General features: G+C 35.0%; 2 protein-coding genes across 4 annotated transcripts; one reads left to right on the top strand and one right to left on the bottom strand.

Annotated features, from left to right (window-relative positions):
* The first annotated feature begins 1510 nt into the window (after window positions 1-1510).
* LOC128240358 (AN1-type zinc finger protein 6-like) lies at window positions 1511-15412 on the top strand. 3 transcript variants are annotated; one of them, XM_052956980.1, is made up of 5 exons: window positions 1511-1654; window positions 4755-5141; window positions 7935-8072; window positions 9527-9622; window positions 10748-15412. In XM_052956980.1, exons 2-5 carry the CDS (start codon window positions 4880-4882, stop codon window positions 10894-10896), a joined length of 645 nt encoding a protein of 214 aa, XP_052812940.1. In that variant the 5' UTR covers window positions 1511-1654; window positions 4755-4879; the 3' UTR covers window positions 10897-15412. The 3 variants fall into 3 exon arrangements, with proteins under 3 accessions (XP_052812940.1, XP_052812941.1, XP_052812939.1); XM_052956981.1 differs by lacking the exon at window positions 1511-1654 and adding an exon at window positions 3843-4150 and having other exon boundaries at window positions 4755-5087; XM_052956979.1 differs by lacking the exon at window positions 1511-1654 and adding an exon at window positions 3854-4150.
* Window positions 15413-17109: 1697 nt separating this feature from the next.
* Window positions 17110-19235, bottom strand: LOC128241338 (uncharacterized). The gene is made up of 4 exons (XM_052958268.1): window positions 19198-19235; window positions 18586-19132; window positions 17938-18471; window positions 17110-17895 (listed from the first exon to the last, which is right to left on the bottom strand). Exons 1-4 carry the CDS (start codon window positions 19233-19235, stop codon window positions 17110-17112), a joined length of 1905 nt encoding a protein of 634 aa, XP_052814228.1.
* Window positions 19236-19249: the final 14 nt, after the last annotated feature.

The raw sequence follows: 19249 nt of genomic DNA on the forward strand, positions 1-19249 counted from the left end.
ATTTCAAATATTACCAAAATTAGTATATCAAACATGTTTTACTGCCTTTAAAACATTGTAAAACAGGTATCTAAATATTTTTTAATAAAGGAGAATTTCTTTGAAAAAAAAAGAGAGAAAAACATACCATTTTAAAACAAAACATGAATAATAATTTATTCTTGGGTCCTTTATTTTGCATAGTAGCAATCAGCAGCAGTAATTAGCAGTGGTCGAAATAAGCATAATTATAAGCCTTGACAAGCCCTGTATTTTTAAAATCTATTTCAGGCTGGCTCAATTTCTGGATTTGGGCTGTATTAGACATAAAGTGTATTTCAAAATGATATTTACCAACATTATATAGGTCACCTTGCAAACAAAATTTAATATTTAAAGTGCTGTCATAAAGCTATCTTATTTGTGGGTGGAAACACTGTTTTGATGCCCTACTATATCGTGAGTGATGTTATATCCTTTCTTAAATTTTGTGAGAGACACAATCGGACATTACTGAAATCTGTTCACCACAAACTAGTGTAAGGAAAAGAGCTAGTGTAAGAATTCAGGCTTGTTCATTCCGAAGACTGATTTCAATTACTGTATTTGGGTTTTAATGACTTTCACTTACAAATATATTTTATCCACCATCATCAGTGCTGTAAATAGTTGTGCCCACCACATGATCTTTAGACATAAATGGTTACAGTAAGACCCTTTACGCAAATATACCAGAGTGGACACCAGTACAAGTGTAGAAAAACCAACAATCTTTATCAGTAATGCAGATCTGTCAAAAAACATGTTAATATGTCATGAATACAGGATAACAATGTTATTTATATGTTGTCAAAATCGATGTCTGTTGATTCTTTCTTGTAATAAGTGTGTACATCACATGACTTAAATGGCTTTTAAATAATGCAATCAACCTGCATCAGTACCAAATATGTAAAGTATGCTCAGCAAAGGCCAGATCATGAAAAATGTCAAGTGGCCCATTTATCAAATCTGAGTGTTCCACATTTTTTACCTCTTTCTTTTTCGACTGAATTTATGCATTAATACTTAAATTGTAGTGAAAATACGATGCAGAAAACAATTCAACATCATTTTTGGATCGTTTGATACACAAAATATCAAAAATATGATTCATGATCTATGATTTCATGAGCAACAAAAACTCATGGAATGAATAAATAATTGGGTCAAATCTGGGTCATGACGGTCTAACCAGTGCGACTGAGACACGAACTGTCTGCAACGATTTATTCCAAAAACAATCCAAATTTCAGCCAGGTTTTAATGACAGGCGGCTAAAATGCTAACATAAAACCAAATGCAAACCATCAAAACGTTACATAATCCAATGATAGTCACAAAATGAAAAGATTCCGAGACCTAATGAAAAAAATCTACCTCATTCATGCGGCCTTGACCTATATATTGAAAGTATTGCTTTCATTTTGAAGAGTATTTAGGCTAACATCCACTATTATAACTGGTATAAAAAAGGGAATGTTTCAAGGATTATAATTTAGAAAAGTGTGAAATGTGTAGTCAATTTAAACAAAGATATTCAACTTCATGTTACATTCAATTGGCATGCGGAGTCAGCTCAGCCTCAACGCAGGAGATCGGCGACTGACCCGCCCTTGAACATGGGCGGTAGAAGGTATTGCACTTTTGGCATCGTACGTATGGGTGGAGCCAGGAGTGTTATCCCCCATGCCAAAACATTTAGAGATAAAGGTTAAACAAACACGTAGTATATATCACGGTGATTAATTAATAGTATTATACTTAACATTCTTCGAAAAACTCAAACTATATATATATGACAGATGTTCTTGTTTTTTTTTATTTGTTTTTATTTCTGCTTATGATATATTTAAATTACCCTTATTAAGCCGCTATTATTATTATTATTATTATTATTATTATTATTATTATTATTATTATTATGTTGTTTATTTCGTGTCAAGCCTCCGGTCCATATACTCATATATGTTAATTAGTTACATGAACTAAATTGTATGAACAAAACTTTTGTAACAAGCACAACTTGAAATAGAAAAACGTATAAATATGCTAAGTAATAACACATAAAAATTAAACATAACAGAACAGAACATTTATTTAGATACAAGCATATACAGCTTATAATCATCAACACAATCATCATAGCATGCACAACAGGATATATATAAATTAACATGAATACAAACAAAAAGAAACAAGAAGAAGAGAGCAATAACATCCAGTTTAAGTTAGACTGTAATATTAATTATATTGTCTCTGATCTGATTTACCTTAATAGTAAATATAGCCATTTTGTGTAACAACGCCTTCTTCTTAGTGTTAAGAAGAGAAATAAATTTCAACATACTAGGTCGTGTTCGATAATAACTAGGTATATAATGATTTCTTAAGTGTTTATATATATATATATATATATATATATATATATATATATATATAAATATCACATATCATTACAAAATGATATTCATCTTCAATGTCATTCAATGAACATACATCACATCTCCTTTCATGTCGGGGAATGTTCCTATAACGGCCTTCTTCTATTTTAAGTCTGTGAGAGGATAATCTTTACTTGATGAACGCATGTCTGTGTTTAACATTTTCAACAATGTTCAGGTAGAAAGACACTTCAAAAGTGGATAAAATTTAAAGACTAATGTTTACCCATATATCTCTAGATGATCGGTTTAATTTTGTTTTTTGTTTGGTTGTTGTTGTTGTGTTTGTTTGTTTTCAAATAAATATAAAAAGCCAGATTGCCAAATCATTCTGAGATGACAATTAACTGTAAAATGTTTAAATGAAACTCTTCTTCAACATGTTCACGATACAGTCTCTTACATCTCAATATTAAGGTCATTTGCTTAGAACTTTGATATTTTCCACAGGTTATAATTTGGCTATTTAATTAACACTTATTAATTTTTCAATGAAAAATACCGCCATAACTTTCGGTCTCTTAGAATATGTTAACAGGAGTGGGTTCAGGATTGCACATTAGTGGGGATGTAATTCAGGGGTGAAACCTTTTGTATTGCGCCCCTCCTTTAGAACCGATATGAATTTTGTTTCAAGCACGGGGGGGAGGGGTTATGGCCATTCCCCTGAGATGAATTTTGTTTAAAGCGCGCGCGGGGGGGGGGGGGGGGGGGGTATGGCCATTCCCCTGAGAAAGGGGCTTATTACTAGCCCTGATTTTTTTTACCGATTTCTTTATTGAAATAACAAGTAAACTTGGACGATTTTAGGGGGTGCGCACCGGCTGCCCCCCCCCCCCCCCACCCCTGAACCCCACAAACTGTTTCTATTACAAGGGTCGGGAAGTAAACTATGATTCATTATTTCAATTTTTACCAGAAATGAGTTTTCAATATATTTAGAATTATTATTCTGCATTTTGAGATTAGTGAAATTATTGTATCGTCTTATAATGTTTTTTTTCTTTCTGTTTTATATAAGTACATGACGAGACAATATGACTTATGTATATATTCAATGATTGTAATTAATGGACAATTAAAGTAGTCGTAATGTTAAAAAGAACTGATATGATCGAACAAGTCATTTAATAGTAGTTTAATCATAGCTGAGTCACGCAAAATATAAATCAAAATTTCAAGATTGGATTGAGGTTTACCAATATTTTTAGATCTACTGTAAGTATTTGTTTTCCTATGTTTACCAATCATGAGTCAGTGATTAATATTAGTTGAGTGTAACCATGAGTCATGGAACTCCCATTACTATTTTAAGCCTTCCGCAAAAGGAGGTGATGTGTATTGGTGACATAATAAGGCAAAACGAATCGAAATATTTGATGGATGTGTTTATTCATACGAATTCATACTTTGTAAGAAAACCAAATAATGAAATCCAGTTTTTGAGAATAAAGATAAACAAGGAAGATATCTGCAATTATAATTTTATATCGAATTTCTTGCGTACTGAATGACATCATAGTCAACGCCTCGCTTTCGTAATACGGTCATCCAACCAAAAAGCCGATGCAATACCACGTGATGAAAATAATAGCAGGGTAGCAATTAGAGGTTACACGTACAGGATCTTAGCTACGGAATTTTGGCGAAGTTCTCCCTATATTCAGTATAATTCGCGATTATACTCTGTAAGTATAAACATTAACCTTTTTTTAGTTAAAATACCATGTTATAAGCTGTTTACTATTAACAAGACGGTCAAAAGAAGCTTACTAACAAATCGTGATAAAACATATTTTGATCGACGCCATCTTGGCTTTATTCTGGATTCAGCTGGACAACACCTACTATTGATTACATCTCTATTTTACTTTTTAAACTAAAATTTCTTTAAAAAAAATACGCCACTAGGTTGTCTAAACATCATTTTCGAAGAAAACACGATCGAATTAGCGAGAAAACTCGTGTTTCGCGTAAGTAGGCCACGCAGAAACTGCGTGTCACAGTTTGACAAAGGATGTTTGGAACTCATCAGTCAGGCACATGTATATCAGCTGATTGTAAAGTGGGATGAATGTCCTCACTTAAATTGTCTTTGTTTGACGAAAAACTCAAAAATTCTTTATGTGAAAAGTGTCAATATGAAAACATGTTAACTCTTATTTAATTCTTAATTTATTGTTTGATAATTATTTCCCTATTTCGAAATTACTCATTTATTTTCTTAATGTAAATATTCTTTATTGTCCTAATAAATGTTATAGATTAAGATATAGTTGCATTTTTTTTCAGAAAGATATTCTCCACTACAACTTGCAGATAAAGGAAAGGACAAAGTCAAAAGGAGAAAACTGAAAGTGATAAATCAAATCTAATATTTAAATATTGAGGAGTGTTTAAAAACAAAAAATTGCCAAATGGAGCAAAACAACCCTAATCTTCCACCTACAACTTTCTGCCGTTCAGGGTGCGGATTTTATGGAAATGATTCTTTTGAGGGCCTTTGCTCGAAATGCTACAAGGATCAGTTAAAACGCAAACAGCAGAGCTCGTCACCTGTGAGCCCAGCCGGCCGATCGAGTCCCGCCACTTCACTGAGCCCCGCCTCTTCATTGAGCCCAGCAGGTGAGGATGCCGCAGTGACTACTGTCAGCCTTAGCCTCAGTAAAACTAACCTAGGTAAATCTTACCACATTCTACCTATTTTTCACCACTTTGCAGTGTTTTATTTTAGTTTTTAATTAATTAATACACTATTTTATATGATTTGTTTCAGTGGTTGAAGTTGGTTCCAGGTAAGTGAATTCGATCATGATCAGTATGTGCTAAAAAAAAGCTTGCAAATTTCAGACTGAGAATATGAAAATTGGGAAACCAAATTCTAAGGGATTATTATTTTGTCATTTTTCTGTTAAATAAATTGGCATGTTTATGAAATGTATTATTAGATTCAGGCATGTGGTTAACCAGCACATTTTTAAAAGTCTGTACTATTGGTATCATTACTACGTTGTTATTACAGTATTCCTGTTCGAATCTGGATCTGTGATGGACATATTTTTTTTGCCGTTTTGTGAACCATGTTTCCTTTCAACTCTTGCTCAGAGCTAATTTTTGGTAACTTTGTCTTTTGTGGTTTAATTTGTATTAGTAAGTAGACATGGACAGGAGGGTGGGGGGGGGGAGAACATGATACCTAACTGTAACACATTTTTTCTGTTTTCTGTGAGGCTTAAGAAGGACAATTTTGAGCTAAGCAATGCCATTGTTTAGTTCAAAATTGTCCTTCTTAAGCTTCACAGAAAACCGAATAAAATCAAGAAATGCATTATGCATTTTAAGAAATTTCAATGGCAAAAGCAGAATATAAATGGATATTAATATTATATTAAAAACAGCAGTGAGAGTGTTTTCTCACCTTTTACTGTGAATGGCAGTGGTTGAAATTAACACTTGCCTGCAAGTCCTGCAAATGTAAAATGATTTCCAGGCTTGCCCAAATTCTTGATTTTATAATGACAATGACAAAGTTTAATGAAACAATTGAAGAAAATGATAGAAATATTCCCACTCGCTTAAAATATTATGTAAATCACGCAAAAAACAAAAATCATGCATAAATTTTCGCCCGGTACGAGGTCGCGTGTGTCCGAAAATCATGGCGGCGAATATTAATTCAGTTGGAATCCCACACCACGTTCTAAAAATAGACATGACAAATACTATTTAGTCCAATTGATTGGCTAAACCGCAGATTCTGCTCGGTGACAATGTAGACAAGTTATAACTTTTTACGCCTGGCGAAATGAATGATAAGCAGCAAAACATTGTAACCAATCTACACACTGGAATTCTGTCTGCATACAGAATGTTGATGCAATCGAAGCTGACAGCGTTTAGTTTTAGAGAAGATAAATCCAAATCGTCAAGTAATCCGAACAATGAACCTGTGCATACTTCAGGCGATGAAACAATGAGTGTAAAGAATAAAAAAAAAGTATCCTATAAGAAAGTATCAGAAGATTTCACAATAAGTGGTTTGCTGAATTTTGTGGCTCAAATTTGACTCAGAAAAAATCTAATGCATTACAGCAAATGTTATTATAACTGGTTGTAAATTAAAATATTTATTTAGTTATTTCATACCCCCAAAAATTGCATTTTTACTCCCAATTGTTGTACCCAGGGGGTAAGTTTACCCTTGAAAGAAATAGTAAGTGGGAACACTGAATATGATTGTTTTCAGGTAAAAAGTTTGTCAGAAAAGTGAATGTGACCCAATATCCGACCCATTTTAGGAGGAAAGAAACACTGTGCCGACAAACATGATTTACATAAAAGACCAACACATTCACAATTAAGGTGTCCTTCATTTTATGAATGAATATTATGAAGATAAATATTCATAAAACCCCTGTTTTCAATCCCCAACATGTTTTTTTATTGAAGCCAAGTTGGAACTATTCTCATTTGTGTCAAACATTAACAGAAAAGTGTGAAACCTTATCTCTGGACATAATTCTGTTTTATTATGGAAATTGAAAGAAAAGAACAAAAGACAATATATTTTATGACTTAACCTTTGACAAATTAGTGTATACTGTAAGATACTGCACAAGTTGTAGAGGAAGGCGAGCCATTGATTAATTAACTAATGTGATTTATTGCATGCATGGGGAGAAATTAAGCTAATTAAATCAATGATAAATAATAGACTATGGTTACTTTTGTAAAAGGATTCATCAATAAGCATTGGTAACACCTATAGCTGAAAAACGGTTATGACTTATAAAACATCTGAAAAAAACTCCTTCTACAAATGGGAAACCCCATTAAGGCCTAGTTTAATCCTTCTATTAGTGACCCCCCATATAAAAAAAAGAACTGTGTAAACAGCCTCTGTGTATTGATCTCAATCTAATTGTCTTATCAGATCTCTGATCTGAGTATCCTGAGTATCCTGCTGTGCAATTTTGGAGATTTTTTTCACAAAATGGATCCTAAATGGCCCTGAGCCAACAAATGAATACATAGGAAATTGGGATTATTAGCCAAACATACTTTAAACTAGGCCTTTAAAGGTTGGATTAAGATCAATACACAGAGGTTGGGGAGGGGGTCACTTATAGAAGGATTAAACTAGGCCTTGAACCTCTCATGATGATTTCATGTGACAATTGACCTGCCTTGGAACATGAATTTAACCACCTTGCTGAAATAAAGGTCAGTGCCTCAATCAGTTTCATAACTCACGAATGACACTTGACACTTAAGAGCAGCCAAGTCTTGTGGAAAATACAATTGCAAACATGTACACTGCAGCATAATTTTCTTTTCAGTTTCACAGGAATTATGTGCATGTCACTGACACAGCTCTTGCACCCCAAGCATGATGCCATGTTGACATTTACACCAACAAAACACTACTCTGATTGGTTTATAGAATATTATGTTTTGTTATATTTTCTCCAGGGAACACGGTGCCTGTCAATGATGCCGGCTCTAATACATCAATTAGCCGAGGAAGCACGACCCCCAGTGTGGAGACTGGTTCACCTACCATACCCGTCACCAGCGCAGCTGACAAAGACAAAGTGGAAGGAGCCTCTGGTTAGTATCCAGACTGGTTTTGCAGACCAGTAATTGGGTACTTTAAAAGCTATTTGATATATTAAAAGGACTCGATTCACAGATTTTATGCTTAGACATTAAGAAATAATCATCAACAAAACTTACAAAAGAGCTCTAGTATAAAGCTTGATGTTTTCATTTTGCATCAAATAAAGAAAATTGATGTTTAAAACTAAAATGTGTGAATGAGTCTTTTTAGCCTTTTGTTAAATGCTTCATATGGCTTAAGGGTTTTTTTTGCGTGTTTCATTATAGACATTAGTTGTTAAATCTTAGGTTCATATTTTTGTAATAAAATTTATATGTTATACTAAACTTTTAAGTTAAGCCAGTAATGAAGTTAAAAACACAGCTAATGAAATTAAATAAAACATTTGATTGCCAACCATGATGTAAGGAAAGGTTTAAGTTTGTAACATACAGTACACCCAAACATATAAGACCCTCTTTTCTATATCCTCTGTGGTGTTTTGCGAACACGGACAAAACATCGAATTTATCGACTGTCAATGTTACGGGGAGTTTGGCTTTTAAGCAGTCCGAGGTTGATCAGTCGACCGAAGAATTACGAACTTGGAGTACCTTTGAGGGGCTATCGCTGCGGTCTCTTGATAAGAATATACACTCAAATTAATTTTGTTTTAATAAAAATTCCATTATGATGCCTACAGTAAATGGCTGATATCGGGGTGTTTTTTATTCACTTCCAGGAAACATTTGATAAACTTTAAATCGTAATGTTTTGCATCAAGTTTAGTTAGCTTACCACAAGAAAACCAGACGATTTACCCATGCATATCATAACTTATTGCCATTGTTGACAATGCTTGATTAAATCATATCTGAATACTACCTGAATAATATTACTCCACCGATTATAGATATCATATAATTATATGCTACATTGTATTGATCATGCGCTTGATGTCACGGGTCATTGTTTAGAATAAGTAAAATGTTGACTGTTTTACTATGAAATACAAACAAAGGTAATGTGTCAATGATTCAATGTTTATTATTTTTATTTTTTTTAACAAGTCAAGACAATATTCATTTGGCGTTTACACACACATATATAGAAATAAAAAGCTGGTAAGAACTTAATGCAATTTATTATGTACATCAGGATAAAAACAAGTAACTTCTGAACAAGAAATAATTATTAATTGCTTACTCATCAATTGCAAAGTTCCGCTTAGTCATAAAATTGGACGACATCAACATTATCGTTTGTAGTTAACTTGTGGTAAGCTTGGAGGAACAATTTTACCCTTGGAGAAAAACCGAAACCACTGACCAAATCAGTAAGTGGGGAAAGTGGGTCTTACTTGCTGGGTGTTGTGTACTCTTTTTTTAACATTAAATATTTTCTAGTGATCAGCTGGTTATACTTTACCCTTAAAACAGTGTTTTTTCACCTTCTTCGCCACCAGGTGGGACAGAGGGCAGTGACAACGGAGCAGACACCAGCAAAGATAAAAAGAAGCGCAGCAGATGCCATACTTGCAAGAAAAAGGTTGGCCTCACTGGTAAGTCACTCAAATATTTAAGAAACAAAACAACTGCAGGGTTTCAACCGGGCCTTTATGGCTTATTGGACCAAGTGCCTTACCGTGGCAAGACTACCGACACACGTTAATTGCACGGACATGCCTAATGCCCCGCAGCAACAAGCCTTATCAAAATATTAATCAATATTGACAATGCATATTTTAGGATTTCCATGATTGTTGAATGGTACAATTGCAAAACAAGTTTTTAATTGACCTTTGAGCTAGCATTTTGATACTTGAAAATGTATGGATAAGTGGCAATTATAAACATTTTTAAAGAATTACCAATTGACTCACAATTCCTTTGGTTAATACAGGGAAGACGAAAGAAAAACTGAAACTATTTGTTCCAAGCCATTTGTACCAGATATAGTATGCAGGAAATAATATAAAGATATTCTGGGAAGAAATTCAGTAACATGAAGGAAACAACCTATATGTACATGTATAGGAATTTGCCAATCGTCATTGTGAAAAATCAGCTTGCAACCATCCAAGTACTTGATCTAGTTCTTTTTTTCTGTAATGAATGGTTGCCTCTTTGTTCAACTTTGAAACATATATTATATATATTATATATATATATATATATATATATATATATGAAGCCCATGGGTGTAGGGGATTTTAATCAAGGAGTTTCTCGAATAGTGTTTTAGCCAGGAATTAAAAAGGGCAGGGTAGGCCAAAAAAGGGCAGGGTAGGCCAAAAAAAGGGCAGGGTGGGCCAAAAAAGGGCAGGGTAGGCCAAAAAAAGGGCAGGGTAGGCCAAAAAAAGGGCAGGGTGGGCCAAAACACGGGCATGGTGCTTTCGTACAATGCGCACAATATTAGCTTTGTATTGTTGTAGAACGACCATGTACCTTATCAAAGTACATGCATGTTCATGCACACATTGTAGTAATATCCCTACTGAATACTCTTAATTCTTCTTCCTTGTTCATTTTCACTTCAGACACTTTCTTGACCATCTCGGGTTGTTGTCACCAGAGCTCTTTATATAATAAATAAGCCTTCCTACCTTTCCTGTTTTTGAAAAGGATGTTACCCTAACCCTTTCTTTTTGCCTTATTTTAAACTTAAATGCATCTTGTTCTTGCAGGATTTGAGTGCCGGTGCGGTGGACTATTCTGCAGTTTACATCGCTATTCAGATAAGCATGACTGTACCTTCAACTACCGCGAGATGGCGCAAGAGCAGATTAGAAAAAATAACCCTGTGATTGTTGGCGAGAAAATTCAGAAAATATAGGAAAAGACTTAGTGAAATTCAAAATTAGTTTGCCCACACCCCTTTTTGCAAATTTTTTTTTTGGGTAGACAGAATATATATATCATATAAAGCTTTCTTTTTTTGGTTTTTGTTTCAATAATTGTGAATTTGTGAAAAAGAATGAAAAGTTAATACAACCTATACATGCTTAAAGGTTTGGTTTTGAGCTAATTGTGTGAGTGAAAAAAATTTTGTCAAAGAAAACATGTTTAAATCAAGAAGATGAATGAAACACGAGTATTGTTTGTTTTTATCTAGTTCATGTTATGTTACAGTAATTGGCAAGATTTTGTACTGCTTTACATAATTAAGTTCTTTTTAACAGTAAATAATGTTAACATGATTTGGTACTATTAAGCTTTATGATAGTTAACTTTAACATTGTACAAAGTTAACATTAACCAGTATCAGCTTTATGATTAAATTAACATTAACATTGTTAAAAGTTAAGATGGCTGGTTTTGGCTTACATGATATCTTTTAAGTTAATGATAACATTTAACATGACTTCTAATGCTTACATGATTAAGTTGAGGTTATCATTGTACAAAGTTAATATTATTCCAGATTGGCTTTATGATAAGTTAATGTTCATATTATAAAAAGTTAACACGGCTGGTATTTGCTTACATGATAAAGTTAAGTGTAACATACTTGAGTAGCGTAGTGAACATGTTAGAGGTTAATATGATTGAGTAACTGGGTTAACCTCATTAATGTTAATATTGTTAAATTATTGTTAACATTGTTAAATAAATGTTAACATGATTCATTTAAGGTCATGATTAACCTGCATGCATACATGTTCACAAAAGCCAGGCCTGTTCAGTTGACTACAATACCTACAGTGAATGCATACATTTCATAAGTGTGCAAATATGAGTGGATTAACCATTGTACGTCTTAGGGCAAGACGGGCTTAACTTCTAGTGTTATATATGGAGTTATGACTGTCTTGCACCAAGTCCATGATTATTACTTAAGAGTGTGGTGGTGTAATGCAGTGCACAATTTTGCTAATAGGAACACATGTAAATACATTTATTGTAAAGATGTTGCAAATCATCAAAAACACAATGATAATGTGTTTAAAATTTCTCATATGATTTTGCCATTTCATAGAAGTATGTCATTTCACGATGTTTCAGTGTGTATTTGCTTTGTATGGATATTGTGTACATGTTTGTGAAGAGATCAGGACGTTAAGAGAAATTTATGAATGCAGACTTTGTTAACTCTTCATGTTTAACCGATCACAACATTTTCACATATGTTAAACATAAACATTACAGAATTCTTGGTCATCATTTTTAGCATCTTCTTTACAAGTACTTTAATAGCCTGAAACATCAGCACTAAGCACCTGTGAGCAGCTTACAATGGAGTGTCTATGGACTTTCACTTTGCTTCTAAGCCCATGTTTACGAACAATTCTCAAGTTCAGACTAGTGCATTTACATATGAAAAATTAAGCTTGACTGAAACAAACAAACTTGAGTCCTCTAAAACAAGACAAATATTTTCTCTGTGATAAATGGAAATCCAGCTTTGTCTCTGCTGTACCCGGCATTGCGAAGTTTTTACAACAGCATACATGTATGGCTGAAAAATAATATTTCAGTTTACACAACATGGTAAAACTTGTGGTTGTTAAAAGATTTTATTTCACAGCAGGTAATGCCTGAAAAAATATTATTTCAGTTTACAGAGCCTGTTATGGTGAAATAACACTATTTCAGTTAAGACATCATGATATGGCTGAAACAACATTATTTCAGTAAGCACATCATGAATTGGCTGAAACAACATTATTTCAGTAAGCACATCATGAATTGGCTGAAACAACATTATTTCAATTAACACTCCATGAATTGGCTGAAACAACATTATTTCAGTAAACACACCATGAATTGGCTGAAACAACATTATTTCAGTAAGCACATCATGAATTGGCTGAAACAACATTATTTCAGTTAACACACCATGAATTGGCTTAAACAACATTAGTTCAGTTAACACTCCATGAATTGGCTGAAACAACATTATTTCAGTAAACACACCATGAATTGGCTGAAACTACATTATTTCAGTAAACACATCATGAATTGGCTGAAACAACATTATTTCAGTAAGCACATCATGAATTGGCTGAAACAACATTATTTCAGTTAACACACCATGAATTGGCTTAAACAACATTAGTTCAGTAAACACACCATGAATTGGCTTAAATAACATTAGTTCAGTAAACACATCATGAAACGGCTTAAATAACATTATTTGAATGTTTTGACAGTTTTACCTTCACCAATGTAGGTATGATTTGACTGGGGTATGGTGTGACTTGGGTATGATGTGACTGGGGTATGATGTGACTTGGTCACCATTAACTCAGGGCTTAATGAAGGGGTTTTATCAAGTATGCAAAACCTTCCAATATAAATCAGTTGTTATAATGTGTTAAAAACTTTATAACAATAACTTTGCTTAGGCTTTGACATTACTTATGACTGGCATTAACGTTACACAATAGGAATATTGGAGGTTTTTATGCTTTAAAAGGTTATATTGTTATATTGTATGAAGAAACAGGCATTTTGTGTAAATGTGTTCATTTAAGTATCTGAGCGGTAATATTAGGAAATGAAAGTGAAAGATTAAATACATATTTGACAAGTAGTCTTTTTTTTTTCTTATTTGTGTATATAAGGTACAGTACGTAGTATTTTTTCACGCCCAGGTTCTAGATGTAACCATATTCTGTGGAGAAAAAAGACTGTCTACAGTATAGTTTGGAAATTAAGTATTACTTTCTTTTTGTGTGGTGTTATTGGTTGATTCCAGAATTAAAAAAGCTGTTTGAGGTTAATTGAGTTTTAAAGTATATTATTTCTCTGTTTGTTTGTTTGTATTTGCAGTTTTTATTGATATAGATTATCATGTTTGGAAATATTAACTAATCGTGTTGTTACCGCTTTATGCATAAATAACGCTTTCTATGTGTCCTTTAATATGGAGCATACATAGCATAAGACTTTTCCTGAGCTTCTTGCAAATTTTGAAATATTATGTAAATCGGACACAGAAAACACATCTTCATGTATACTGTGGTACAGTTTTGCACCCTGTTTCTATAATGTTCTGAAACTTGGGCAGTATTCTTAAAACTTCTGATGTCATTTCCTCACATAAGTCACTTTCCTGATTTTAGTCAAAGGAAATAAAAAAATAAAGAATTTCTAAACTACATTATTTTGATGAAGAAAACCTACATAAATGTTAAAAACACTTATACATTTCTTTTTATTTGATTATGAAAATGTTTAGAAATCATTAGGAAATGAATTAAGATGCTTTATGAATATGGCTACGGAACTATTACACATCACGGCTTTACCAATCAAAAACTTGCATGAAGGATCTTACATTGGTTGCCATTTGATACAAACAAACTATCAGGAATCTGGTTTAGTAAAGTTTCTATAGTGATCCTTAGGCAAGCTTAATTTCTCCTGTTACAAGTGTCCTAAGATTTTGTATTTAATGGCAAGGAATCTAAGATTGTTTTATAACAGGGCACATTTGTCACCAAAAATGACGATTTTATTCATTTTACAGTGAAACGTTTGGCGCTTAAATTGTGGAACAAAATGAAGTCAATGTCGAGTTATATACACTAGTATGATATAAGAAAGAACAAGTTATATGTCAGTTATAGCAAAACATATTTAGGCATAGCCCTGATATTTTAACATTATTTATGGAGTGGATAAAGCAGTTATTTATACCACTTATTTAAAACTAAAAAACAATAGTGTTATAAATAATTGCTAACAAGAATACATTATTCATTGTGATGGTCTTTTCCATTTTCACTGTAAGTAAACAGTTAAGCGCATCAAGGTCTTAATTCATTAGATACTGGTAGGAACTTGGATCAATCTATTCATAAGAATTTAAACCCTTGTTTAATAAAATTCTTCAATAAGAGCTGTCAATTTTGTATATCCACCCTTAAAATGAAGTCAATTATTCCAACACATTCCCGTAATTTAACAACTGATTTTGTTGAAACTAGTGTAAAATAACACAAAGATTTCTTGTATATTGAGCCAGTTGTTTTGCCGTTATCGAAATATTTTATATATATTTTGAAATGTTTGTTTGAGAAAGTCCATTTAAAATATACAAGTTCTTTAGTAACTAGTATTTGAATTAAAAAAATAATTTCTGTGCAATAATGAACAGTATAAAAAGCTTTTGTATACAAGTTTTAAATGGATTTTTCAATAGTAGTTCAACCCGTCAAATCTTTGTAAATAAAGTGTTATTAGTTTCAATTATACCAGTTTTAATCCAACCTTTCTCTTTAAATAAATCTTTTTTCTCTGTTATTATGTATGATTTTTCTGTGTACATTTGTATGCTATACCAGAAACAGTAGACTTGATTTATTTATATTATTCATTTGTTATATGATTAAAATTTACATGTACATTTTTCATTGTTTTTTAAACCCATTTGAAAGAATGTCCCTTATTGGTGAGAAGCGAGATAACTAACTAACCATGGTGCTATTTTTCTTGTTTGTTGGCATAGAGCCAGACAAGTCAGCAGGTTTCATTGTAGTTCCGTATCCCCACAACTAAAGACTACACACATGTATAACATGTATAGTATAATGACTGGTTGCATGTAGGATCATGATAAAACAACAACTGGCTACACATGTCAAGTGCTATGACTCTAGCCGTGCATAATGATAAGTGCTATGACTGTTCATATTGTCAATTGCAATGATTCAGACTATTATGTTATGTGTAATGACTGGCTGTTCAAATTGTCTCGTACAGTGACTCTAGCTGTGCGTAATGTCAAGTGTAATAGCTTGGGCTGTGCAATGACTACACATAATGTCACGTGTATTGACTAGGCAGTGTATAATGTGAAGTGCAATAACTCTGGCTGTGCATAATATAAAGTGCAATGACTCTGGCCGTGCATAATGATGAATACAATGACTCTGGCCGTGCATAATGTCGAATGCAATGACTGGCTGTGCATTATGTCGAATGCAATGACTCTTGCCGTGCATAATGTCAAATGCAATGACTCTTGCCGTGCATAATGTCAAATGCAATGACTCTTGCCGTGCATAATGACAAGTCCAATGACTCTGTCTGTGCATAATGTCGAATGCAATAACTGGCTGTGCATTATGTCGAATGCAATGACTCTTGCCGTGCATAATGTCAAGTGCAATGACTCTGGCTGTGCATTATGTTGAATGCAATGACTCTGGCTGTGCATTATGTCGAATGCAATGACTCTGGCTGTGCATAATGTCGAATGCAATGACTGGCTGTGCATTATGGCGAATGCAATGACTCGGGCTGTGCATAATGTCAAGTGCAATGACTCTGGCCGTGCAGAATGTCGAATGCAATGACTCTGGCTGTGCAGAATGTCGAATGCAATGACTCGGGCTGTGCATAATGTCGAGTGTAATGTCTCTGGCTGTGCATAATGTCGAGGACAATGACTCGGGCTGTGCATAATGTCGAGTGTAATGACTCTGGCTGTGCATAATGTCGAGTGTAATGACTCTGGCTGTGCATAATGTCGAGGACAATGACTCGGGCTGTGCATTATGTCGAATGCAATGACTCGGGCTGTGCATAATATCATGTGTAATGATGACTGTGCATAAAGTCTTGTGTAAAGACTGGCTGTACATACTGTAACGTTTTATGACTCGGACTAAACATTATGCCAAGTCTTATGAATCTAGCTACACATACTGTCAAGTGTTTTGACTCTAGCTGTACATAATGTCCTGTGCTGTAACACATGCCAAGTGCAATGCCGCAGGTTACAAATAGTAGGGCAAAGACTCATGTTACGATGAGTATAAGGACTCCGCTGATTTGACATATATGTACCTTAAGGAATTTGGCTGTACATAACACCATGTGCTTGGTTGTTGATAATGCCCAGAGATTGTGGCTGTAATTGATTGTTGATAATGCCCAGAGATTGTGGCTGTAACTGATTGTTGATAATGCCAAGAGATTGTGACAGTACTTGGGTGTTGATAATGCCCAGAGATTGTGGCAGTACTTGGGTGTTGATAATGCCCAGGGATTCTGGCTGTACTTGCTTGTTGATAATGCCCATGGATTCTGGCTGTACTTAGTTGTTGATAATGCCCAGGGATTCCGGCCGTACTTGGTTGTTGATAATGCCCAGAGATTGTGGCTGTAATTGATTGTTTATAATGCCCAGAGATTGTGGCAGTACTTGGGTGTTGATAATGCCCAGAGATTCTGGCTGTAATTGATTGTTGATAATGCTCAGAGATTCTGGCTGTGCTTGGTTGTTGATAATGCCCATGGATTCTGGCTGTACTTGGTTGTTGATAATGCCCAGGGATTCTGGCTGTGCTTGGTTGTTGATAATGCCCATGGATTCTGGCTGTACTTGGTTGTTGATAATGCCCAGGGATTCCGGCCGTACTTGGTTGTTGATAATGCCCAGAGATTGTGGCTGTAATTGATTGTTGATAATGCCCAGAGATTGTGGCAGTACTTGGGTGTTGATAATGCCCAGAGATTCTGGCTGTACTTGCTTGTTGATAATGCTCAGAGATTCTGGCTGTGCTTGGTTGTTGATAATGCCCAGGGATTCTGGCTGTGCTTGGTTGTTGATAATGCCCAGAGATTCTGGCTGTGCTTGGTTGTTGATAATGCCCAGGGATTCTGGCTGTACTTGGTTGTTGATAATGCCTAGGGATTCTGGCTGTACTTGGTTGCTGTTAATGCCCAGAGATTCTGGCTGTGCTTGGTTGTTTATAATGCCCAGAGGTTCTGGATGTACTTGGTTGTTGATAATGCCCAGAGATGCTGGCTGTACATGGTTTTTGGTAATGTCCAGAGATGCTGGCTGTAATTGGTTGTTGATAATGCCCCGAGATGCTGGCTGTAATTAGTTTTTGATAATACCCAGGGATTCTGGTTTTACTTGGTTGTTGATAATGCCCAGGGATTCTGGCCGTACTTGGTTGTTGATAATGCCCAGAGATGCTGGCTGTACTTTGTTGTTGATAATGCCCAGAGATGCTGGCTGTACTTGGTTGTTGATAATGCCCAGAGATTCTGGCTGTACTTGGTTGTTGATAATGCCCAGAGATTGTGGCTGTACTTTGTTGTTGATAATGCCCAGAGATTCTGGCTTTACTTGGTTGTTGATAATGCCCAGGGATTCTGGCTGTACTTGGTTGTTGATAATGCCCAGGGATTCTGGCTGTACTTGGTTGTTGATAATGCCCAGAGATACTGGCTGTACTTGGTTGTTGATAATGCTCAGGGATTCTGGCCGTACTTGGTTGTTGATAATGCCCAGAGATTGTGGCTGTAATTGATTGTTGATAATGCCCAGGGATTCTGGCTGTGCTTGGTTGTTGATAATGCCTAGGGATTCTGGCTGTACTTGGTTGTTGATAATGCCCAGGGATTCTGGCTGTACTTTGTTGTTGATAATGCCCAGGGATTCTGGCTGTACTTAGTTGTTGATAATGCCCAGGGATTCTGGCTGTACTTTGTTGTTGATAATGCCCAGGGATTCTGGCTGTACTTAGTTGTTGATAATGCCCAGGGATTCTGGCTTTACTTGGGTGTTGATAATGCCCAGGGATTCTGGCTGTACTTGCTTGTTGATAATGCCCAGAGATACTGGCTGTACTTGGTTGTTGATAATGCTCAGGGATTCTGGCCGTACTTTGTTGTTGATAATGCCCAGAGATTGTGGCTGTAATTGATTGTTGATAATGCCCAGGGATTCTGGCTGTGCTTGGTTGTTGATAATGCCTAGGGATTCTGGCTGTACTTGGTTGTTGATAATGCCCAGGGATTCTGGCCGTACTTGGTTGTTGATAATGCCCAGAGATTGTGGCTGTAATTGATTGTTGATAATGCCCAGAGATTGTGGCAGTACTTGGGTGTTGATAATGCCCAGAGATTCTGGCTGTACTTGCTTGTTGATAATGCTCAGAGATTTTGGCTGTGCTTGGTTGTTGATAATGCCCAGGGATTCTGGCTGTGCTTGGTTGTTGATAATGCCCAGAGATTCTGGCTGTGCTTGGTTGTTGATAATGCCCAGGGATTCTGGCTGTGCTTGGTTGTTGATAATGCCTAGGGATTCTGGCTGTACTTGGTTGCTGTTAATGCCCAGAGATTCTGGCTGTGCTTGGTTGTTTATAATGCCCAGAGGTTCTGGATGTACTTGGTTGTTGATAATGCCCAGAGATGCTGGCTGTACATGGTTTTTGGTAATG

The sequence above is a fragment of the Mya arenaria genome, chromosome 7, assembly GCF_026914265.1.
Source record: "Mya arenaria isolate MELC-2E11 chromosome 7, ASM2691426v1".
In the NCBI taxonomy this organism is placed as follows: Eukaryota; Metazoa; Mollusca; class Bivalvia; order Myida; family Myidae; genus Mya; species Mya arenaria.

Bases quoted from the DNA above. Each gene is read 5' to 3' on its own strand.
- LOC128240358 (XM_052956980.1), top strand. From the start codon at position 4,880: ATGGAGCAAAACAACCCTAATCTTCCACCTACAACTTTCTGCCGTTCA. The intron at 5,142-7,934 runs GTAAATCTTACC...TATTTTCTCCAG, and splicing joins CCTCAGTAAAACTAACCTAG to GGAACACGGTGCCTGTCAAT. The intron at 9,623-10,747 runs GTAAGTCACTCA...TTGTTCTTGCAG, and splicing joins GAAAAAGGTTGGCCTCACTG to GATTTGAGTGCCGGTGCGGT.
- LOC128241338 (XM_052958268.1), bottom strand. From the start codon at position 19,235: ATGTACAGCCAGCATCTCTGGGCATTATCAACAACCAA. The intron at 18,472-18,585 runs GTAAAGCCAGAA...AACTAAGTACAG, and splicing joins TGGGCATTATCAACACCCAA to CCAGAATCCCTGGGCATTAT. The intron at 17,896-17,937 runs GTAAAACCAGAA...AACTAATTACAG, and splicing joins TGGGCATTATCAACAACCAA to CCAGCATCTCGGGGCATTAT.